This window comes from Salvelinus fontinalis, chromosome 21, assembly GCF_029448725.1.
Source record: "Salvelinus fontinalis isolate EN_2023a chromosome 21, ASM2944872v1, whole genome shotgun sequence".
NCBI lineage: Eukaryota > Metazoa > Chordata > Actinopteri > Salmoniformes > Salmonidae > Salvelinus > Salvelinus fontinalis.
Window position 1 is genome coordinate 8,538,445 of NC_074685.1, and position 26,050 is coordinate 8,564,494.

Here is a 26,050-nt window from a genome sequence, read left to right on the forward strand (position 1 = left end):
CATAATGTTCTACCACTTGGGTTGTGTTCAGTAGGGGGAAAACGTTTTGAAATGGAGTGAAACAGGGAGGTTGTGCCTAAATTTGTCCAGCACAGATTTATGTTCTCTTGCCATGGTGCACCCTAATGAACATGACCATGGTTTTACTGTGAATCGGCATCATTGCATTGCACTGGCGACAGTAGTACTTGCTGTGGCCAGCAGGAGGGGGAGTGTACATGCCCCCACTTCCCTCTCTTTCCTACCCCCTCTGTCGGTCGCTCCCTCCCATGTCTCTCTCCTCCTATCCCTGGTGAGAGGGGTTCACCCAGTAACTTCACTTAGTTCACAGAGGGAGAACATGTTGGAGAAGAAAGGGACAAGGAAAAAGAGAGGGACAGAGAGAAAGAGAGGGAAAAAACAGAGGAAAATAGACTTCTCTGAGACATCTGCGGGATTACTCTAATAGTGTGTTTGGGTGTGTGAGTCTGTATGTGACTTTTCCTGGACATGGATACCCCGCTGACCACCCCACTCCTCCTCACCCTCCTCTGCTCCCTCTCCCTCATTCATGGGGCCATGGACTCCTGCTACGATGACAACGAGGGTGTCCCAAGCCGCTGCATGCCCAAGTTTGAGAACGCAGCCTTCAACCGCACGGTCATGGCCTCTAACGTGTGCGGTTCGCCCCCGGAGGACTACTGCATGCAGACTGGCTCGACGCGGTCCTGCCACCACTGTAGATTGTCGGACCCGGGCCTCAGCCACAACGCCAGCCTGCTGACGGACTTCCACACGGATGATGAACCCACCTGGTGGCAGAGCCAGTCCATGTTCTACGGAGTCCAGCACCCTAACTCTGTAAACCTCACCCTGCACCTCAGTAAGACCAACACTCTCTTTATGTCTCTCTCACCCTGCACATCTGTAAAAAGTACAACATTGTTCACAATTAGTTGAGTTTGATGAATCCTGGTCCAGGTGTAACTATACAAGCTCACCCTGCATGCACCTGGATAAAACCGATGCTTAAGCTCTCTCTCTCTCATAGGCTTCCATAGGCTTCCATAGGCTTCCATAGGCTTCCATAGGCTTCCATAGGCTTCCATAGGCTCTCATAGGCTTCCATAGGCTCTCATAGGCTTCCATAGGCTTCCATAGGCTTCCATAGGCTTCCATAGGCTTCCATAGGCTTTCATTCGTACCCAGAGGTTGTGTTCATAATAAGTTGTGATAGGTGAATCCTCAAGTGGTTAACAATTATTTGTATTTCATGTCATAGGTTACACAGGTTACAGACTTTTCCTATTGTTTGGATCTGCCTTGAACATTAATATTTAACCTACACTTCTTTAAAATTACAAGGCGCTGCAAAAACTCTTTGTTGAGTTCACCTGCCTATAGGCTATGCTACATCCATTACAATCCTGTATTGTCGCAGCATTTTAACAATTCACAGATTTGACTATGAGGAGTTCAATGACAGAAAGAGACTTGACAGTCAGGAGTTAAATTATGTAAAGTGACTTGACTATGAGAAGATAAATGACAGAAAGAGATTTGACTATGAAGTGCCAATCACCCTGAGAAAAAGCATCTAAAGCAGAACACGTCCCTCAACCTCAACATGCTGGACTCCTCCACTAATGACACACACTAGTATTCCTCCGATAATCACTCAAAGCTTCTCTTCAGAAAACACCCTCCTGCCAATCGCCCATCGCCCGTTGCCCCAGACATGGCTTAGTGTCACATTGTTGGAGTAATTGCAAGCATGTAGCCGTGAGGCTCAGGGTCTGTCTGGAAACCTTTCAAAGTGGTCCGGATGCATCCAGTAGAGTAGATCACATTCAATAGAGCACATCTAACTCATATTTAAGGTGTTGGCCTAAACGGAAGGGAGGACAATAGATAATATACTAGTAGAGACAGTGTACCGTCTAGCCATACTTCCCACAGGTGTGATTACAACCTCTGAGGGTTTAAGCTTGACTTAGTCACCTCATATAAGTACTTGGGAGTATGGCTAGATGCTACACTGTCCTTCTCTCAGCACATATCAAAGCTGCAGGCTAAAAATAAATCTAGACTTGGTTTCATCTATCATAATCACTCCTCTTTCAACCCAGCTGTCAAACTAACTCTGAGTCAGATGACCATCCAACCCATGCTAGATTACGGAGACATCATTTATAAATCGGCAGGTAAGGGTGCTCTCGAGCGGCTAGATGTTCTTTACCCTTTGGCCACCAGATTTGCCACCAATGCTCCTTATAGGACACATCACTGCACTCTATACTCCTCTGTAAACTGGTCATCTCTGTACACCCGTCGCAAGACCCACTGGTTGATGGTTATTTGTAAAACCCTCTTAAGCCTCAGTCCCCCCTATCTGAGATACCTACTGCAGTCCTCATCCTCCACATACAACACCCGTTCTGCCAGTCACATTCTGTTAAAGGTCCCCAAAGCACACACATCCCTAGGTCGCTCGTCTTTTCAGTTCGCTGCAACTAGCGACTGGAACGAGCTGCAGCAAACACTCAAACTGGACAGTTTTATCTCAATCTCTTCATTCAAAGACTCAATCATGGACACTTACTGACAGTTGTGGCTGCTTTGTGTGATGTATTGTTGTCTCTACCTTCTTGCCCTTTGTGCTGTTGTCTGTGCCCAATAATGTTTGTACCATGTTTTGTGCTGCTACCATGTTGTGGTCATGTTGTGTTGCTATCATGTTGTTGTCATGTCGTGTTGCTACCACGCTGTGTTGTCATGTGTTGCTGCCTTGCTATGTTGTTGTCTTAGGTCTCTCTTTATGTAGTGTTGTGTTGTCTGACCTGTCGTGATGTGTGTTTTGTCCTATATATATATATATATATATATATATATATATCATTTATTTTTTAAATTCCAGCCCCCGTCCCCGCAGGAGGCCTCTTGCCTTTTGGTAGGCCGTCATTGTAAATAGAATAACAAATTCTTAACTGACTTGCCTAGTTAAATAAAGGTTAAATAATTTTTTTTTAAATAAGTATAATACAGTACTACAGTACCTAATCCACTTCCAGGGGGAGCAGAGATGGAGGAAGGAGAAGAAGATAGAAAGATGCCATTTCTACCACTACCACAGTCAGGCTACAGAACAGGCCTTTTAGTACTTATGGTTGAACCATGTGATGGCATAATATAAACTAATACCATCCATGACATACAGTACATGACAACCACTGTGGCCACATAACCTTAGAATTGTTATGATTTCTCAAAGTGACTTAATGCTGAGATCATCGCTAGGCGAAACAGCGCCACTGGCTACCGCAGACGCATTTCTTATTTGTTTTAAGGAAATCAGCATCCAGGATTGTGGTAAAGATAATACAGTCATAGTACATACTCTGCATGGTGTGCAATGATGTCAGAAGGAAGAAAAAACTGTTGGTTGTTTGCAAACGGATGTGACAGTTTCACCACTGTGGAGTCCAGCTCTAAGTCCTGCTGAATAAGTGGGAGTAGGATTTCAAGTAGGATGCCATTAGCACATTATCAATGATGTTGTTAAATATTAATGGGGACAGAGATTATACATCAATCAATCATGTCTGAGTCCATTGTGACTGTAATGGAAGCAAATTACTTTATGACCCTTACCTTTCTCCCTCAAGATCTCTAAGGATACCTCCCAAATGACACCCTATGCCCTTTATAGTGCACTACTTTTAACCAGACCCATAGGTCTCCCGTCAGAAGAAGTGCACCATACAGGGAATAGGGTGCCGTTTGGGATGTAGCCCTTCAGTACACCCACTTTATAAAGACTAGCTTTTCCTTCTATTCATCTTGTGTGTGTGTGACATGTGTGTGCAGAGTGAGCTCACATACATCAGTCAAACAGGATGGACCCAGCAGAGAGCCCAGTCAGGGAATTCTTTCTTCTGACAACTCTGAGTATAACCTACTTCCTCTCTATTGTAGGTGTAACAAAAATTCCAACCTGAGAAAAAAAAAAAGGTTTTGCTTCAAAAGAGAGAGAAAACGATGACAGGTCTTTGAAATGTCATAGTGTATGACTGACTGTCTGTGGAATAGAGAAGTGTTTAAATCATAAGGTCTTGGAGCAGGAAACTCGTCTGTCTGTCTGCAGATATTGATTTTTACTAGGAGGAAGGAGGAGAGCAGTGCTCTATGGCTTTGTTGGTCATAATCTCTGGTTACTTCCCTCAGACAGAGAGAGAGAGGCTGGGGAATGTCTGGTAATGTGTTATTCTAACACACCAGTCCTTGGTCTAGTAGACCTTAGTCCAGGAAGACCATACTACATTACACTGTATGGTCACATTGTTCAGTCTTTAGCCTCTGGGTACTATGTCTCTTTCTCTTCAGAGTTATTCTGAGAGTAGCCTCCGCCTGGACTGGAGAGAGGTTACTCTTGTTTTTGTAACAACTGAAAGACGTTTTATTCAAGTCAACATCCCCCATCCTGTGTCTCTCACAGAACCAGGGTCTTCTTCCTCCATATTGAATACAACCTGACCGTGTCCCATCTGTGTTCCACTAGGGGGGCCTGCCTGGGCTGCCCTTCTGTCTGTTTTCCTTTGGCTCTCCAAACAAAACAAGACCCCCCCCCCCCGTCTTCGAGGGGGTCGCCGGGACGATAAACACAGAGAAACACACCAGCGGGACACAGAGACACAGTTCAGCCAGGTCCGAAATGTGTCTGTGCAGAGGTAGGGGGGAGATGAAGGAGGAGGAGGAGGAGGGGGAGTAAACAAAACATGATGAGGAAGAAGAAAAAAAGACGAGCGCTGGGAGGTCTGGTGGTATGTAATTGGGGTCAGTTTGTTCCCAAGACACACACACACACACACACAGCTTTTTGTCTGCAGCTGGTTTCCATTGATTGATGCTAAAAGAAAAACATTTCCTGTCTCAGATGTAAGAGAAGGATAAGAGCCTCCTATAGTTGGCACAGTAACACACTCACAGACTGACTCGACACACTCACAGACTGATTCAACACACTCCAAGACTAGCTCAACACACTCACAGACTGACTCGACACACTCAACACACTCACAGACTTATTCAACACACTCACAGACTGACTCAGCACACTCACAGACTGACTCAGCACACTAACAGACTGACTCAGCACACTCACAGACTGACTCAGCACACTCACAGACTGACTCAGCACACTCACAGACTGACTCAGCACACTCACAGACTGACTCAGCACACTCACAGACTGACTCAACACACTCACAGACTGATGCAACACGCTCACAGACTGACTCAGCACACTCACAGACTGGCTCAACACACTCACAGACTGACTCAACACACTCACAGACTGAATCAACACACTCACAGACTGAATCAACACACTCATAGACTGATGCAACACGCTCACAGACTGACTCAGCACACTCACCACACGCACAGACTGATTCAACACACTCAACACACTCACAAATTGAATCAACACACTCACAGACTGATTCAACACACTCAACACACTCACAGACTGAATCAACACACTCACAGACTGACGCAACACACTCACAGACTGACGCAACACACTCACAGACTGATTCAACACACTCAACACACTCACAGACTGACTCAACACGCTCACAGACTGAATCAACACACTGAGAGACTGTAACTACACACTCACAGACTGGCTCAACACACTCACAGACCGGCTCGAATGACCTTTGCTGAAGGAACAATGCAGGCAGACTGAAAACTACTGAACATACACAACAGTCTACTTACACAACAGTCTACTTACACAACAGTCTACTTACACAACAGTCTACTTACACAACAGTCTACATACACAACAGTCTACATACACAACAGTCTACATACACAACAGTCTACTTACACAACAGTCTACTTACACAACAGTCTACTTACACAACTGTCTACATACACAACAGTCTACTTACACAACAGTCTACTTACACAACAGTCTACTTACACAACAGTCTACTTACACAACAGTCTACATACACAACAGTCTACTTACACAACAGTCTACTTACACAACAGTCTATTTACACAACAGTCTACATACACAACAGTCTACTTACACAACAGTCTACATACACAACAGTCTACTTACACAACTGTCTACTTACACAACAGTCTACATACACAACAGTCTACATACACAACAGTCTACATACACAACAGTCTACATACACAACAGTCTACTTACACAACAGTCTACTTACACAACAGTCTACTTACACAGCTGTCTACATACACAACAGTCTACTTACACAGCTGTCTACATACACAACAGTCTACTTACACAACTGTCTACTTACACAACAGTCTACTTACACAACAGTCTACTTACACAACAGTCTACTTACACAGCTGTCTACATACACAACAGTCTACATACACAACAGTCTACTTACACAACAGTCTACTTACACAACAGTCTACTTACACAACTGTCTACTTACACAACAGTCTACTTACACAGCTGTCTACATACACAACAGTCTACTTACACAGCTGTCTACATACACAACAGTCTACTTACACAGCTGTCTACATACACAACAGTGAACACACGCTTACTACTGTTTACGGATACTGTACCTGGTTACAATAGACTTTCAATGTTAATAGATAAAGCTAAAATGTTTCTGGGGCAGAATCACACATTGGCCATATACTATACTGTCTGATCATCTGTGATCAAGACCTTACACTTTCTTTTTCAGGCACAGACAGTTCAGCGAAGTCATTCCTTTACAGGTAAAGATAATCTACAAAAAGAGAAAACTCTCCCCAAACTCTCGAACCGAATAGAGAAAATGAGCATCCTGTAAACATCCAGTGTAGCGTAGTAAATATTGAGTCTAGTGTGGTGATGTTGAGTTTAGTCTAGGTCTGGGCCAATCAGGACAGGTCAGAGCCCAGTCAGGGTGGGACACACAGCTGTGTTATGAACAGGTGGCTTGGCTGGAAAGGGGTCAAAGGTCATTCCTACTCAACACAGTCATTATGATTCAGCTCCTCAGCTAAACTGCTTCACTTCTGCTCAGTTTGGAGAGTGAACACAGAATAATTGTTCTATCATTTGATATTCCATGTTAAACTCTATTGGGATCCATAGATAAATGGATCTATAGGTAAACGGATCCATAGGTAAACGGATCCATAGCTAAATGGATCCGTAGGTAAATGGGTCAACTAGAGATACTGATAGAATTACTTGCAGAAAACACACACATACTGCATGCACAACATACAGGCCCTTCTACTGACGGATGGACTAAGCGGACTCATCAGAGAAAAACACACCTCTCAATTAGACTGAACATCATCACAGGGGACACAAACACTCATTTTCTCTTTTATATCCGTTCCAGCTGGACTAAACTCACCTCGTGCGGAGAGTAAATGAAACTTAAATGATTTGAGTGCTGTGGGAGAGATAATGTTGCTGAGTTGGAAAAACAAGAGAGGATGTCTGGAAAGACAAGAGAGGGTGTCTCGAAACACAAAAAATAGGATGTCTGGAACGATGAGATAATGTGAAGATGTCTGATACCTTGGCAGACAGGAGTAGACAGATGCCATTAGGCTTCATATCAGGGTTGGGGGTATTCTACTTAAAGGGTTCAACTAAGGCCTAAGGGACAAGAGTCCTATATGTAGGGCCCTCTAGATAGTGTAGGGTCTAGGGTCTTGTTGTTGCCTACAAGGTCAACCAAGAGGAAATAAGATTGGCATAATGTTCAGTGGTATAGAAAATGGCTGAACTACACCAAGTCAAGAGGAAGCTAGTGTTCCTAACCAGTGTTTTGGAAGCTCTGCTCTGTTTGGATGAGGGTGGTTGATGCTCAACATCAAATCAACTCCAATTCACACACATCCAACATCCAGGTCAATAATCATACACCTTTACAGTGGGACGGAAACACGCACTAATTCTCAGCATCTTCTCAGGCTGGAGAGCCCATCAAGCAGCAGAGCAGCCACAAGTGGCCATGCAAGCATGAAGATTGTGCAATATGCAGAAATATAGTGCCTTCATGGTTTAATTGAACCCGGCTTGTGAGACTCCTTTCTCCACTTAGTATGCAGCTCAAACAAAATGACAAAAAATGGCTGCTCACCCCCAGTGACTCAATTAGACTACAACACCAATTACTGCTAGAAGTTTCCAGAGTCTGCCAAATCCCCCTCAGACACCCCCACGAAGGAAATTCAGAGGAAATCTCGTCTTTGGTCGGGAATCCACCAGACAGGGGTTGAATTTAGCTTTTCTCAGCTTTGGCTTTTTCCTTTTATAAGGAGTGTTTTAATGAAATAATGAAATAATTTAGTTGAGTTGAGAATCATACAAAACCCTGAGATAAAAGTGTGAGTTTTCATCCCTCTCTCTCTCTCTCTCTCTCTCTCTCTCTCTCTCTCTCTCTCTCTCTCTCTCTCTCTCTCTCTCTCTCTCTCTCTATTCATGCCCCCTCTCTCTCTATATATATGTCTCTATCTGTCTCTCTCTCGCTCGCTATCTCTCTCATGCAACAAACACACACTCTCTCTCCCTCTCTCTCTATCCTTCCTTCTCTCCATCTGTTTATCTATTTATCCCTTTATCTCCTCCTCTCCAGCCTGATAGATGTTTAATAAGGCACTAGAGGTACATCAACAAATCAATGACATCTTTAATTCCGTGGCATGCACAGTCCCCACTTGAAGGCGTCGGATGTTATGATTGTTTGTTTGTTTATTGGTTGGTTGGTTTACCTTTGAGGCCCACTGTGGTGTGCTCAGCATACCCACTAATCAGGGCCCTCGCTGAGGTGTGTGCCTTCTTGCCTGTCTGGAAACCATGCCGCCGTTCAGATGGGAGGTTTTGCTAAATCAGTCCCACAGGAAGCCCATGAATGCGATGCTGTCTGGCTGTCTGCTTTCCAAAGGCTTAAGTTGCTTAATGTTATTAGTGTAGCTATCAAAACAGACATGTATGTTTGGCTGACCCATGATTCATGTCTGGTCTCATACCAGTGCATGTAATGAGAGATTAGAGGAGATTTGTATATTTCTGGAAAATGAAGCTTATCCCCCCATTGTTGTTGTTCATCTCACCAACTGATGAGATGATTCATGTTGTATAGGTTACCCCCTTCGTTCCAACCCTTCTCTCCCATTGCAGCAGTAGACTACTAGGTTACTAGACCACCAGGCCACCAGGCTACCAGGCTACTAGACCACCAGGCCACCAGGCTACCAGGCTACTAGACCACCAGGCCACCAGGCTACCAGGCTACTAGACCACCAGGCCACCAGGCTACCAGGCTACTAGACCACCAGGCCACCAGGCTACCAGGTTACTAGACCACCAGGCCACCAGGCTACTAGGTTACTAGACCACCAGACCACCAGGCTACCAGGCTACTAGACCACCAGGCCACCAGGCTACCAGGTTACTAGACCACCAGGCCACCAGGCTACCAGATTACTAGACCACCAGACCACCAGGCTACCAGGCTACTAGACCACCAGGCCACCAGGCTACCAGGCTACTAGACCACCAGGCCACCAGGCTACCAGGCTACTAGACCACCAGGCCACCAGGCTACCAGGCTACTAGACCACCAGACCACCAGGCCACCAGGCTACCAGGCTACTAGACCACCAGACCAACAGGCCACCAGGCTACCAGGCTACTAGACCACCAGACCAACAGGCTACTAGGCTACTAATACAGTTTTTTTATACAGTTGCACCTTTAATTTTGTCCCTAGTTTAGAGATATACATATATTTATTGTTTTCATCTGAAGGGCGTCACATAGACCTACACAAATTAGTGGTGTCCGACAGAACCCCTTTTTTGAGAATTGGTGTGCAATGCCCAATGTCACGTGAGGATAGCTCACAGGCACATCCCCCCTACATAACGTTACTGTAGACCAATTCCTGCATCCCATCCACACTGTAGTAGACTGACTCCTGTATCTCCACAGGTAAAGCCTTTGAGATCACCTACGTGCGCCTCAAGTTCTACACCAGTCGACCGGAGAGCTTTGCCATCTACAAGCGAACAAGTGAGGATGGACCATGGATGCCCTACCAGTACTACAGCGCCTCCTGTACCAAGACCTATGGGAAGAACGCCAAGGGATACATTCGCCCGGGGGACGATGAGAGGATGGCAGTCTGCACCGATGAGTTCAGTGACATCTCCCCTCTAACCGGGGGCAATGTGGCCTTCTCTACCCTGGAGGGGCGACCCAGTGCATACAACTTTGACCAGAGCGCCGTGCTACAGGTGAGAGAGGGAGGGAGGGAGGGTGGGGTGAGGGTGTGTGTGTGTGCGGATTAGTGAAAATTCACTTCGACTGAGGATGACAGAAATTAGTGTAGGAGGAATATGACCATAATATAGTATTCAATCTGACTCCATAATTTTTGAATGCTATAAGACCATAAATGAATCCGTTGGCTCTAACCACTCGGAATACTAAAAGTTACACGTTCTCAAGATAAGTGTTATGCAGCTATTAAGAAGCGAAGAGACAATGAAACAATGAGTCCCAGAAATAAATGATTGAGTTAATTTTAGCTCAGAGATGCACATTTAGAGGCCATGTATATACAGTACGCCATGTGTAGTGTGAATAACATTTACCATTAGACCTTACATCAAAGAATAATTCAAGGAATATTACTCAGAAATATGAGGACTTCAGTACGTATCCAATTAAAAGTTATCAGATGTATTACAGTTATGCAATAAGTGTCACGTGGAATGGAACAGGTGAACCCAAGAGCAGACTCAGGCGAGGAGACTGGGATGAGGTAACCAAGGTATTTATAGAAAAACGGGGGGAAGATTGAGTGCAAGCCAGGGGAAGCTCGGGCGGGTTGCCGGAAACCAGGTACGGAGGCTGAGGCTGGAGCGAGAGGTATTGGGACAGGGTGAGCAGGTCCGGAGGGGATACCATGGGAGCATAGAGTGGGGAATCCAGGATAGAGTAGCAGTACTTACAAGAAGTCGGACTGGAGACAGGGACCAGAGTCAGAGAGGGCAGAATGAACAGAGATTACGATCTGGCAGTGTGGAAGTGGCAGGACTGAGTATTTGTAGAGGTCTTGATTATGGAACAGGTTGCAGCTGGTGGGGATCTGCTCTGACTCCAGCACACCTGGCTCCGCTCACACAATCACACACACAGAGAGAGAGAGGGAGAGGGAGAGAGCACTGGGGTAGTGGCAGCAGGTCAAGGAGACACAGGATGAGCACAAGAGGGCGTGGCAGGAGCAGATGTGACAGTATCCCCCCCTCCAAGGGTGCCGCTCCTCAGGCCCGTATCCCTCCCAGCCGCGACCCCGACGATGCACATCCAAAAGCCGCCGGATGGTCCTCGATGGTCCTCGATGGAGGAGCTGCTGCAGGGGAGACAGGGGACTGGAGCAGACAGAGAGTCTGGAGTTTTAAGAGAGTCTGGGAGTTTCAGGTGCAAAGCAGAGGGGTTAATGACACGATCAATCAGGGGGCAAATTTCCTGGAAGCCACTTTCAAAGACAAGTCCTTCGACAAGAGCCATACCCTTTGGCCTGGAGTGTAGACTGGAGCTGAGGTATGGCGACGGGTAGCTGGCGGAGGCACAGTGAGGGGCAGCCCAGGCCCTCCTCCAGGTGCGATGACAACGGCGCATGTGGTCATGGACTGAGGGCACCGCTACCTCAACCTCTTGGGCAGGGAACAAGGGGGTTGATAGCCCAGAGCACACCTGGCCTGGCGTTGATGAGGGTGTTGTGGGCATATTCAACCCAGAGTAGCTGAGCACTCCAGGAGGAAGGGTTAGCTGATGTCAAACAGCGTAGGGCAGTCTCCATCTCCTGGTTGGCCCGTTCAGTCTTGCCGTTGGTCTGGGGGTGATATCCAGATGAAAGACTAACATTTATACCAAGTGCTGAACAGAAGGATGTAAACTGGGGACCCCTGTCGCAAACCATGTCCGTGGGAATGCCATGCAGCCGAAACACATGGGGTACCAGCAGGTCCACAGTCTCTCTGGAGGATGGAAGCTCGGAGAGGGGAATGAAGTGAGCCGCTTTGGAAAATCTGTTGATAATGGTGAGGATGACTGAGCTACCGTTAGATGGGGGGAGGCCAGTGACGAAGTCCAGAGCTACAGTTGAAGGCTGAAGTTTACATACACTTAGGTTGGAGTCATTAAAACTCGTTTTTCAACCACTCCACAAATTTCTTGTTAACAAACTATAGTTTAGGCAAGTCGGTTAGGACATCTACTTTGTGCATGACAAGTCATTTTTCCAACAATTGTTTACAGACAGATTATTTCACTTATAATTCACTGTATCACAATTCCAGTGGGTCAGAAGTTTGCACACACTAAGTTGACTGTGCCTTTAAACAGCTTGGGAAAATCTAGAAAAGGATGTCATGCCTTTAGAAGCTTCTGATAGGCTATTTGAAATAATTTGAGTGAACTGGAGGTTTAACTGTGGATGTATTTCAAGGCCTACCTTCAAACTCAGTGCCTCTTTGCTTGACATCATGGGAAAATCAAAAGAAATCAGCAAATAAATTGTAGATCTCCACAAGTCTGGTTCATCCTTGGGAGCAATTTCAAAATGCCTGAAGGTACCATGTTCATCTGTACAAACAATAGCACGCAAGTATAAACACCATGGGACCACGCAGCTGTCATACCGCTCGGGAAGGAGACGCGTTCTGTCTCCTCAACGTGAACGTAATTTGGTGCGAAAGTGCAAATCAATCCCAGAACAACAGCAAAGGACCTTGTGAGGATGCTGGAGGAAACAGGTACAAAATGTTCTATATCCACAGTAAAATTAGTCCTATATCGACATAACCTGAAAGGACCCTCGGCAAGGAAGAAGCTCCAAAAGCGAAACAAAAAAAATCCAGACTACCGTTTGCTCCAAAACCGCAACAAAAAAATCCAGACTGTTTGGCCATAATGACCATCATTATGTTTGGAGGAAAAAGGGGGAGGCTTGCAAGCCGAAGAACACCATCCCAACCGTGAAGCATGGGGGTGGCAGCATCATGTTGTGGCAGTGCTCTGCTGCAGGAGGGACTGGTGTACGTCACAAAATAGATGGCATCATGAGGGAGGAAAATTATCTGGATATATTGAAGCAACATCTCAAGACATCAATCAGGAAGTTAAAGCTTGGTCGCAAATGCGTCTTCCAAGTGGACAATGACCCCATGCATACTTCCAAAGTTGTGGCAAAATGGCTTAAGGACAACAATGTCAAGGTATTGGAGTGGCCATCACAAATTCCTGACCTCAATCCTATAGAAAATGTGTGGGCAGAACTGAAAAAGCGTGTGCGAGCATGGAGGCCTACAAACCTGACTCAGCTACACCAGCTCTGTCAGGAGGAATGGGCCAAAATTCACAAAACTTAGTGTGGGAAGCTTGTGGAAGAATACCCAAAATGTTTGACCCAAGTTAACTTCACTAGGGTAGGGGGCAGCATTGGGAATTTTGGATGAAAAGTGTGCCCAAATTAAACTGCCTGCTACTTAGCCATAAAAGCTAGAATATGCATATAGTAGATTTGGGTAGAAAACACTCTGAATTTTCTAAAACTGTTTGAATGATGTCTGTGAGTATAACAGAACTCATATGGCAGGCAAAAACCTGAGAAAAAATCCAACCAGGAAGTGGGAAATCTGAGGTTTGTAGTTTTTCAACTCTTGGCCTATTGAATACACAGTGTCTATGGGGTCATATTGTACTTCCTAAGGCTTCCACTAGATGTCACCATTCTTTAGAACCTTGTTTGATGCTTCTACTGTGAAGTGAATGACAGGGGAATGAGTCAGAGGTCTGCCAGAGAGCCATAAGCTCAGTCTCGCGAGTTCACGTGAGATCGAGCTCTGTTCCATTGCAATTCTACAGACAAAGGAATTCTCTGGTTGGAACATTATTGAAGATTATTACATGGTTTGCTTTTTCCGGAAAGTTTTTTTGAAATCTGACACAGCGGTTGCATTAAGGTGAAGTGGATCTAAAATTCCATGCATAACATTTGTATTGTTTTGCAGTGTTTATTATGAGTATTTCTGTAAATTGATGTGGCTCTCTGCAAAATCACCGGATGTTTTGGAACTACTGAAAACAACGTGTCAATGTAAACTCTGATTTTTGGATATAAATATTAACTTTACCGAACAAAACATACATGTGTTGTGTAACACGAAGTCCTATGAGTGTCATCTGATGAAGATCATGAAAGGTTAGTGATTCATGTTATCTCTATTTCTGCTTTTTGTGACTCCTCTCTTTAGCTGGAAAAATGGCTGTGTTTTTCTGTGACTTGGCTCTGACCTAGCATAAACGTTTGGGGTGCTTTCGTCGTAAAGCCTTTTTGAAATCGGACACTGTGGCTGGATATACAACAAGTGTATCTTTAAAATGGTGTAAAATACTTGTATGTTTGAGGAATTTTAATAATGGTATTTCTGTTGTTTTGAATTTGGCGCCCTGCAGTTTCACTAGCTATTGACGAGGTGGGACGCTACCGTCCCACATACCCTAGTGAGGTTAAACAATTTAAAGGCAATGCTACCAAATACTAATTGAGCATATGTAAACTTCTGACCCACTGGGAGTGTGATGAAAGAAATAAAAGCTGAAATAAATCATGCTCTCTACTATTATTCTGACATTTCACATTCTTAAAATAAAGTGGTGATCCTAACTGACCTAAGACAGGGCATTGCTACTAGCATTAAATGTCAGGAATTGTGAAAAACTGAGTTTAAATGTATTTGGCTAAGGTGCATGTAAACTTCCGACTTCAACTGTATGTGTGACCAGGGGTGACTGGCTATAGGAAGAGGGTGAAGCAGACCGGAAGTGGGTTTGGTGGAGGTTTTGTTCCGGGCACAGTCCGAGCAGGCTGAGACGAACTCCCAGATCTCTCTCTCAATGGTGGGCCACCAAAAGCACTGACTCTGGAAGGTGACAGTCCGGTTCATGCCAGGGTGACAGGTGAGGTGAGTAGAATAGGCCCACTGAAGAACTTCACAGCAAACTGAATCAGGAACACACAGAGCATTTCTAGGCCCGTTGCCTGGGTCAGGCTGGTTCTGCTGAGCTTGGCGAATACGGGGCTCAATCTCCCAGTAGACAGCGGCAATGATGCAGGTGGATGGAATAATGGTCTCTGGCTCAGAACCTGTGTTGTCGGCGGTGAACTGACAGGAGAGGGCGTCAGGCTTGGTATTCTTAGATTCGGGGCGCTAAGTGAGTGTGAAGTGGAATCTTCCAAAGAACAATGTCCACCTGGCCTGCCGGGAGTTCAGACGTTTGGCGGTTTTGGATGTAGGACAGGTTTTTGTGGCCCGTCCACACAATGAAGGTGAGAACTGAGCCCTCCAAATAGTGACACCACTCTTTAAGAGCCAGCTTCACAGCCAGAAGTTCCGGGTTACCTTTGTAGCTGCTTCAGATTTGAGGGCACAGGCCACTCTGTGACTGCCCTGACCTTGGCAGCGTCCATCCGTTAGCTGTCCTTGTTCAATTATGTAACCCAGGAAGGACACAGAGGAAGCATGAAACTCACATTTCTCAGCCTTAACAAAAAGCTTATGCTCCATCAGCCGTTGGAGAACTTGGCAAACGTGTTGCTGGTAAGCCTCAGGGTCCTTAGATTTTTTGAAAGTCATCCACATAGACTAAAAGAAAGCGTCCAATCACATCCCTCAGAACGTCATTAACCAGGCTCTGGAAAACAGAAGGGTGTTAGTGAGACCAAAGGACATGACCAAATATTCAAAGTGTCCAAGTGGTGTGTTGAACGCCATTTTCCACTCGTCCCCATCTCTTATGCGGACAAGGTGGTAGGCATTCCGGAGGTTGAGTTTGGTAAACACCGTGGCACCATGTAGGGCAAAAAGCAAAGACGATGAGTGGCAAGGTGTACTTGTTCTTAACTTCTACTTCCTCCCAATCCCGGGTCCGGGAGCACCCCCATCAGTAAAAAAACTCACTAGCATAGCCTAGCATAGCGTCACAAGTAAATAGTAGCATCTAAATATCATTAAATTACAAGTCCAAGACACCAGATGAAAGATACACATCTTGTGAATCCAGACATCATTTCTGATTTTTAAAATGTTTTACAGGGAAGACACAATATGTAAATCTATTAGCTAACCACGATAGCAAAAGACACAACTTTTTTTGTCCACCATTTTTTTCCTGCATAGGTAGCTATCACAATTTCGACCAAATAAAGATATAAATAGCCACTAACCAAGAAACAACCTCATCAGATTACAGTCTGATAACATATTTATTGTATAGCATATGTTTTGTTAGAAAAATGTGCATATTTCAGGTATAAATCATAGTTTACCATTGCAGCCACCATCACAACTCTCCCCAAAGCAACTAGAATAACTACAGAGACCATCGTGTATTACCTAAATACTCACCATAAAACATTTATGAAAAATACACAGTGTACAGCAAATGAAAGACACAGATCTTGTGAAGTGTTTTACAGCGAAAACACAATATAGCGTTATATTAGCTTACCACAATAGCAAACATCACAACAGCATTGATTCAAGCCAAAAATAGCGATAACGTATAAACCACCAAAATATATTAATTTTTTCACTGACCTGCTCAGAATTCTTCAGATGACAGTCTATAACATCATATTACACAATGCATATAGAGTTTGTTCGAAAATGTGCATATTTAGCGGCACAAATCGTGGTTATACAATGAGAAAAGTAGCCAAGCTGCCCAGAAAATTCGGGAGAAATCTTTGGAGAGGCACCTATTCTAATCAATAAATAATCATAAACTTGACAAAAAAATACAGGTTGGACAGCAAATGAAAGACAAATTAGTTCTTAATGCAATCGCTGTGTTACATTTTTAAAATGAACGTTACTACGCATACAGCGTGCGCTAAAGCGAGACCGCACCGAAATTCATGGCGGAATTATTATTTGACATTTGTCAACATAAATACGAATTAACAACATAAAGACTGCTTACTATTTGCTGAGCTTCCATCAGAATCTTGGGCAAGGTGTCCTTTCTCCAGAACAATCGTCTTTTGTTTGAAAGATGTCCTCTTCTCCTGTAGAAATAGCAGCTAATGCTAGCAATCCACCGGAGAGGTGTCCAACTCGCGATAGCGTAAGACAAAGAAATTCCAGAAAATCACAATAAACTGATATAAACTGCTATAATTCGGTTTAAATTAACTACCTTATGAAGTTTTTATTTTAATTTTTTTATTATTTTTTATTTTTTATTTTTAACCCCTTTTCTCCCCAATTTTCGTGGTATCCAATCGCTAGTAATTACTATCTTGTCTCATCGCTACAACTCCCGTACGGGCTCGGGAGAGACGAAGGTCGAAAGTCATGCGTCCTCCGAAGCACAACCCAACCAAACCGCACTGCTTCTTTAACACAGCGCGCCTCCAACCCGGAAGCCAGCCGCACCAATGTGTCGGAGGAAACACCGTGCGCCTGGCCCCCTTGGTTAGCGCGCACTGCGCCCAGCCCGCCACAGGAGTTGCTGGAGCTCGATGAGACAAGGAAATCCCTACCGGCCAAACCCTCCCTAACCCGGGCGACGCTAGCCCAATTGTGCGTCGCCCCACGGACCTCCCGGTCGTGGCCGGTTGCGACAGAGCCTGGGGGCGAACCCAGAGACTCTGGTGGCGCAGTTAGCACTGCGATGCAGTGCCCTAGACCACTGCGCTACCCGGGAGGCCTGCCTTATGAAGTTTTTAAGACAAAAATCAAATTAAATCAGAGCCGGAGATATAGAACTGCTAAAACGAAAGCTTTTCAGGACGCCATTGTGATGTCCCTCTTGCGCCAGGCGCCCCGTTGAAAAGAACGGTACTTCCGTTCCATGAGCCTTTATAGTGTCCCAGATTGCGCAATCCAGTCCATTCAAATTCTCACCGCTTACTGACATCTAGAGGAAGGCGTATGCAGTGCATGTAGCCCCATAGCTTGCATGGGGACTTATAAACTGACCCTAGAACAGGGACCTCGATTTCAGAAATCTCACTTCCTGACAGGAAATGTGCTGCAGAATGAGTTCTGTTTCACTCAGAGAAATAATTCAAACGGTTTTAGAAACTAGAGAGTGTTTTCTATCCAATAGTAATAATAATATGCATATTGTACCAGCAAGAAGTGTGACAGTGATAATATTCAGCCCACGGAAGTCTATGCACGGCCTTAGTGACCCATCCTTCTACTTCACAAAGAAAAACCCAGCACCCACCAGGGAGGAAGATGACTTGAAGTCCTGAAGCCAGAGAATCTTGGATGTACCTCTCCATAGCCTCTTGCTCGGGACGAGAGAGGTTAAACAACCGGCTACTGGGGAGAGGAGCTCCAGGCTGGAGGTCAATGGCGCAGTCGTACGGCCGATGAGGCGGCAGCAACAGGGCGTGGTGCTTGCTGAAAAACAGGAGCTAGATCGTGATACTCGGGAGGAACTTATGACAGGTCCGGAGGTTCTGGAATGAACTGGATCACAGACAAGGCAGGGGGAAGGGCAGAATAGAAACAATTACAGTGACAAAATGAACCCCAAGTGTTTACCTTTATTGTGGTCCAGTCAATCTGTGGGTTGTGTAGCTTTAACCATGGATGGCCAAGAACCAGAGGAGAGTAAGGACAGTCGATTACGTTGAAACTGATCTTTTCCTGGTGATTTCCAGAGAGACGCAAGATGACAGGGACGGTTCTCTCACAGAACCGGGCGAGGAGCTGTTCATTGAGAGCGTTGGCATCGAGGGGTGAATTGAGTGGGACCGTGTCCGGGCCCAACTGAGTAATGACATCTCGGTCCAGGAAGCTCTCGTCGGTGCCCGAATTGATGACAGCAGACAGAGGAAAAGCCTGGCTCTGCCACAAAAGGCTGCCTTCACGCAGGGGTCTGGGAGAAGATGGGCAGGTGATTTGGCTCAACAGTATATCCCCCACTACTGCTGAGCCCCCTCTTTTGCGGGATGCAGGGAACAAGTGGAGACAAAGTGACCAACCTGGCCACAGTATAGGCAGCTCCTAGCGCAGATTTGTCGTTGCCTCTCCTCTCGAGAGAGACGGGCCCAGCCGAGCTGCATGGGTTCAGGATCTGGATGAGCATGCGGATGGGATGCAGTAGGAGAAGGAGGACAAGGCACTGAAGCAGATGTTATGGGACATGCAACCCTACCTACCCTCTCCCTCTGACACGCACGGAGACGGTTGTCGATGGGGATAGCGAGAGAGATGAGTTCATCAAGTCCATCAGGCTCATCCCTGGACACCAACTTGTCCTTGAGCGTCTCAGTGAGCTCGTTCCGGAATGCTCCCTGAAGGGCCTCCTCATTCCAGCCGCTCTCAGCGACGAGGGTGCAAAACTCATATGCCATCTCAGCAACACTATGGGAGCCTTGACGGATGGACAGGAGTCGATTAGCGGCATCCTTACCTCAGACCGGGTGGTCGAAGACTTTCTTCATATCCTCCGTGAATCTGGAGTAGGAGAAGCAGATGGGGGACTGTCTCTCCCACACCGTCGTGGCCCAGGAAAGCGCTGCTCCATGGAGGCAGCCAATCAGAAAGGAAATCTTGGCCCGTTTACTAGCATAAGAGTAGGGCTGTTGCTCAAAACTAGTGAACATTGTACCAAAAAGGCTCTGCAAGCTCTGAGGATGCTATCGCAATGCTCGGGAGTCGTAACAAATGGCTCCCGGAGTGGAGGAGAAGGACTTGGAACTGATTGTGAGCTCTGGGCGAAGGGTCGGCACTGTATGTCAGACAGGCTCTGTGAAAACTCCTTGATGTGCTCCAGAAGGGTCTACAGGGCTTGGTCATGTTGCTCATTCAGGGCGCCTTGAGGGTTTGGTGGAGAGTAGTAGAGTGCTGGGTTCATCTCTTTGGCCAGAGGGGAACCCAAGAGCAGACTCAGACGAGGACACTGGGATGAAGTAGCCAAGGTATTTATTGAAACACAGGGGGGAGATGGAGTGCAGGTCAGGGGAAGCTTGGGCGGGTTGCTGGAAACCAGGTGCGGAGGCTGATGCCTGGAGCGAGAGGGGTTGAGACAGGGTAAGCAGGTCTGGAGGGGAATCCAAGGGAGCGTAGATTGGGGAATCCAGGACAGAGTAGCAGGATGACGAGACGTGGGACTAGAGACAGAGACCAGAGTCAGAGCAAGCAGAACTGTAGCGGAGAGGAAAACAGTGTCAGGACAGGATAACAGGCTCTGAATAGTAACAAACGGCTAGAAACGTAGACTGACTGAGCAGAGATTACAATCTGGCAGCGTGGAAGTGGCAGGGCTGAGTATTTGTAGAGGTCTTGATTATGGAACAGGTTGCAGCTCTTGGGGATCTGCTCTGACTCCAGCACACCTGTCTCTGCCCACACAATCACACACACACGGAGAGAGGGAGCGGGAGAGAGTACTGGGGGAGTGGCGGCAGGTCAAGGAGACACAGGATGAGCAGTAGAGAGCGTTGCAGGAGCAGATGTAACACTTTATTCTTCCCAGGGTATAATGTCTGAAAATATGGCAGCACTCCTGACAAGTTTCCTTTAAGTGTCTGTCCCTCCTTCCCAGCTCCCAGACATAACTACTGCTGCGCACACATAACAAACACACACACACTTCAGATGTTGACAGCAACCACCGCAAGTAAGATAAAGCCGGATTTCACACACATGCTCTCTCTTTCTTTCAACGTTTCTTTTGGTCTCTCCACATATGGACAGCAGTGTTACACCTCCCTTTGCATAAGGGTGCCCAAGGGCTGGTGGACATTGGATCCAGACTGACAGCTTTCCGTCTACAAGCTGCACAGAGACTTCTGCATCAGCAGAACTTGTGCTGGAGAGACACTGCATGGACTGTTCTGAGGAGAGCAGGCAACCTTGGGTACGACAGGTTACTGTTGGATCTGGAGCAGGTTGATATGTCAGCCATTACTCTGTTCTACCACGCTGTGCTTTAGAAGTGGAAAAATCTGTTGACAGAGACGTTTAATGGATAGCATGGATAATGGAGGAGCCACTGTTTCACAACCCAGCTTGCAGGCCAGTCTTGTGAGAGCAGGGTTCACTAAGTTGGGTGATCTGGAAGAAGAGGCAGGGTGGAAATCTGCCTGCGACCGACATGGAGGCTTCCTCCATAAAGTCAACCAGGCTGCTGTAGCAGGGGGTGGAGGGGGTCCATGCAGTACTCCCAGGCTCGTTCAGAGAGCTGCTGAGGAGTAGGCAGAGACTGACCTACCGCCTTTCACCATTGCTGCCTCTGCAGGGGAACACCAAGACTGTAGCTGGATGCAAAAAGTTCACAGCCAGCAAAAAGGCGTCTCAGAAAGAAGGTGGCTCAGGAAGACCTTCTCAATGGTCTGAGGGCATCGGGTGGCCGGGGGGTTGGGACCAAGCTTTTCTCTGAGAGGATGTAGGCGATCCCAGTATAAGCCTCCCATAGAGAAGCGTATTGCTGATCTACAGTGGAGGATTATTCACAGGCTAATCGCTACAAACAGATACGTGTCACTCCTTGATCCATCATTGGGGAGGCGGTGTCTGTTCTGTGGGGAGGAGTTGACAGTGAAGCATCTGTTTTTTTTCATGTTCCAGGCTGGTAGGGTTGTTTTCTGTCCTGAGTGGGTGGTGTTCAGGCCTTTGGTTGGGACCGACTCTGATTGCTTATATTTGTCCTATTTCAGACATGCACAAGTGTGTAATTTATACACAGAAGTGAATTGGAAATGTGTTTTTTGCATGCCTCACTCTGCATGGGACATTCGGAGAGTGAGGTCACAGCCAGGCTCAGCCATTATGAACAGTGCCCCTGGACAATAAGGGTTAACTGCCTTGCTCAAGGGCACATCTACAGACATTTCACTTTGTCAGCTCGGAGATTCAAACCAACAACCTTTTGGTTACTGGAACCGTCTGGGGGACTTTGTAGGGGTGTGGACATCAGGGGGGTTCCATGTTCAGTGGACAAGGAGGGGGGCTTGGTTCTAACTTTCTAGGCTGTTAAAATGAAAAAAAAGTTTGTACATTTAATGATGTAACTATTAGGCCAATTTATGGGAGTACTACGGAAATAATAATGTTTAAGGTGTCACAGAGATCGTCTATTTGCGTCACAATCATACTGATCATTATTAACAACAGAACAGGTCATGTCCTTATGAGAAGGATTTTAAACAATTCATTAGTCATATTGTCATATTTATGAATTCCTGCCGTATTCATTGTTTATAACATTGTGTGTGTGTGTGTACGTGTGGACCTTTAAGAGTCGCTTTAACACACACATATATTAATCAGGATGATCATACAGTGTAGCAGCAAATCATCCTCTCTCTCTCTCTCTCTCTCTCTCTCTCTCTCTCTCTCTCTCTCTCTCTCTCTCTCTCTCTCTCTCTCTCTCTCTCTCTCTCTCTCTCTCTCTCTCTCTCTCTCTCTCTCTCTCTCTCTCTCTCTCTCTCTCTCTCTTCTCTCTCTCTCTCAATTCAATTCAATTCAATTCAATTCAATGGGATTTATGTTTACATTGCCAAAACAAGTGAAATAGATAATAAACAAAAGTGAACAGTAAACATTACAATCACAAAAGTTCCAAAGGAATAGAGACATTTCAAAATACATATTATGGCTGTGTACAGTGTTGTAATGATGTCTCTTTCTCTCTCTATCTCTCTTTCTGACACACACACAGAACCATACAGAGAACCACACACAGAACCACACACAGAACTCCACACACACACACTCACACACGTACACACACAGAAACACTGGCTAACGCGTCTGTGCCTCTAGAACGGCAGCTGAAGAGGATTTCATGTTATATTTAGCTCCGATAAACATTGATGACGACTTAATAGCTTGATGATGATTTAGCACCAGGCTGTTGAGGGAGAAACGGGGAGAAAATGGACACAGTAAACTGTGACTACAGATGAGGAAATAAAGCACCTGCCTTTTGGCTTCCCTCGACAACTGCAGAATGTCTGTGTGCGTACGTGCGTGCGTGTGTGTGTGCTTGCGTGCTTGTGTGATTCTGCAACTGTGTGTTGGACGTGCAGACTGTTTCATGCTCAATAAATAGCTAATAGATTTCAAAGCCTCTTCAGCTCAGTGAAATGAGCCCATGAAGACTGTAATGCAGAAAAACAATAGAGAAGCATTATTCTATCAACTTACTGTAGGGTGGGACCTGAACTCTTGTACCTCCTTGTGGAGAGAGATTCTACAGATGGTGCAGGTGCGACATATGCCTGACAGTACAGCACCCCCTCACTCACTTGCTCACACACACACACACACACACACACACACACACACACACACACACACACACACACACACACACACACACACACACACACACACACACACACACACACACACACACACACGGGCACGCACGCACGCACGCACACACACACACACACACACACACACACACACACACACACACACACATATATATTCGTAAGCATACACACACACACACACACACACCCTCTGGCCTTGAAGGGGATCCTGTTTCCTTCTCTCATCTAATCTAACACCTTTTAATATGTGACATCTTCCCAACCTCCCAAAGAGAAGAAATAACCATTATTCCTACAGAGTACTCCTATTCAGAAAACAGACTGGCGACAGCGAAGAGAGACAGTAAGAGAAGAAGAGAGACAGAAAGAGAGCCAGAGCCACAGACAGGCAGTGAAGGCCCATCAGCTAGCGAGGAGAGGAGAGGTACACTATATACACAAAAATATGTGGACACCCCTTGAAATTAGTGGATTCGGCTATTTCAGCCACACCCATTCCTGACAGCTGTTTGAAATCGAGCTCATAGCCATGCAATCTCCATAGACAAACATTGGAAGTAGAATGGCCCATACTGCTCATTGACTTTCAACGTGGCACTGTCATAGGATGCCACCTTTCCAACAAGTAAAAATCCTCTGTCCTTGGTTTCAACACTCACTACTGAGTTCCAAACTTTCTCTGGAAGCAACGTCAGCACAAGAACTGTCCGTTCGGGAGATTCGTGAAATGGGTTTCCATTGCCGAGCAGCCGCACACAAGTCTAAGATCACCATGCGCAACGCCAAGCGTCGGCTGGAGTTGTGTAAAGCTCACCGCCATTGGACTCTGGAGCAGTGGAAACACGTTCTCTGGAGTGATGAATCCCACTTCACTATCTGGCAGTCCGACGGATTAATCTGGTTTTGGCAGATGCCAGGAGAACGCTACCTGCCCCAATGCATTGTGCCAACTATAAAGTTAGGTGGAGGAGGAATAATGATCTGGGGCTGTTTTTCATGGTTCACGTTAGGCCCCTTAGTTCCAGTGAAGGGAAATCTTAACTGGCCTGCATAGAGCCCTGACCTCAACCCCATCGAACACCTTTGGGATGAATTGGAACGGCGACTGCGAGCCAGGCCTAATCGCCCAACATCAGTGCCCGACCTCACTAATGCTCTTGTGGCTGAATGGAAGCAAGTTCCCATAGCAATGTTCCAACATCTAGCAGAAAGCCTTCCTGGAAGAGTGGAGATTGTTATAGCAGCAATGGGGGGACCAACTCCATATTAATGTCCATGATTTTGGAATGAGATAGTCGACAAGCAGGTGTCCACATACTCTTGGTCATGCATTGTAAGTAGAGTAGAGGAGAGGAAAAGAGAAGAGTAGAGAAGAGGAGAGAGGAGATGAGAAAAGAAGAGAGGAGAGGGGGAGAATAGTAAATGAACTAGAGTATTGGATTATGTTTGGTGTTAGTGAGGGGTAGGAGCATTGTGTGGGGAGGCAGTGGTGGAGAGAAGGATGGGGTATAGAGGAAAGACACAGGAACTTTACAGAGGGAATCTGCACAGGGGGATGGATTTGGGCTCCTGACCTGAGAGAGAGAGAAAGAGAGAGAGAGAGACAGAGATGAGAACTTCTGACTTCTTCTGTTCTGTTATGTCTATGGGAAAAAGAAAGAAAGAGAAAGGATAGGATTTCTGTGGCTTAGCAATAACCACTTAACTCACAGGCAAAAAAAAAGCTTTCCGGTAGCTTCCTTCGTTCAACAACCAAGACCATCTTCCCCACCCCTCATTCCACCTTCCTCACTACTACCCAGTATTATTCTATTCTCTTCTTCTCTTTTGGTAACAGGGAGGCTGAGTTGCTGTTAAGAAGCAGACAGAGTTGTATTGTTCTGATTCATCCAGGCTGCGTACCAAATGGCACCTTATTCCCTATATCAAAAGCACCCTGGTCAAAAGTAGTGCACTAAAAAGGGTATAGGGTGCCATTTGGGATCCAGTTACTACTGTACACTCAGCATCAGCCCAGTGCTATTTCTATCTCTGCTATCCTATCCCATCCTATCCCATCCTCATCCGGGGCTGAGGCTCTGCTACAGTAATGTCTCCTTTTGTTTGGTCCATCTCTCTTTTTTCCCAATTGAATTGTCTTGTAATCTGTCAAAATAGGATGTTGTTTGTTTACGTTTATCGCCTGTTACATAATAGGGTTTGAATTTCATTATTGTGACTGCTAACTGGAAATTGAATTTTCTTCACAGGAGGGGTTGATAAAATGCAGTGTCATTGTGTGTTGCTGGGGGGAAGGATTGTTTGTGAACAGTAAGGAAGGGATTTACAGCAGGATTTTTAGTTTTACTTTTATTTGTATTACTTATCCTTTAAGGCGCAATTACTAATACTGAGATAATGGGATAATTACTGTAGTTTGTTGCCCAAAGGCTATGAATGGCCATGGACATGTTAATTCATTCAGTAATTCAAAAAACATAGTCTACTCCTTGTATTACTGTACCTTCTCTCATGACTTAAATACCATTTAAGTAAGCCCAAATACATATCAGATGTTAACATGGCAAGTTCATGAGTAAAGACATAATAAAAAAAATTGTTAGCCCTGAGGGACAGACTGTGGCATGGCTGCCTGGTTGCCTGGCTGTTCAGTAAATGGATGCTGTAGTTACACTGAAGTC

The 26,050-nt window shown here is 45.8% G+C and overlaps 1 protein-coding gene across 1 annotated transcript in view; it reads left to right on the forward strand.

The window, feature by feature from the left end:
- Window positions 1-291: 291 nt before the first annotated feature.
- LOC129818119 (laminin subunit gamma-3-like) overlaps window positions 292-26,050 on the forward strand; it is a gene marked incomplete in the record, with an annotated part of 223,721 nt that continues 197,962 nt past the window's right edge. Inside the window, 2 exon segments of the mRNA XM_055873714.1 lie at window positions 292-862; window positions 9,983-10,287. Of these exon segments, the coding sequence (XP_055729689.1) occupies window positions 490-862; window positions 9,983-10,287 (678 nt within the window).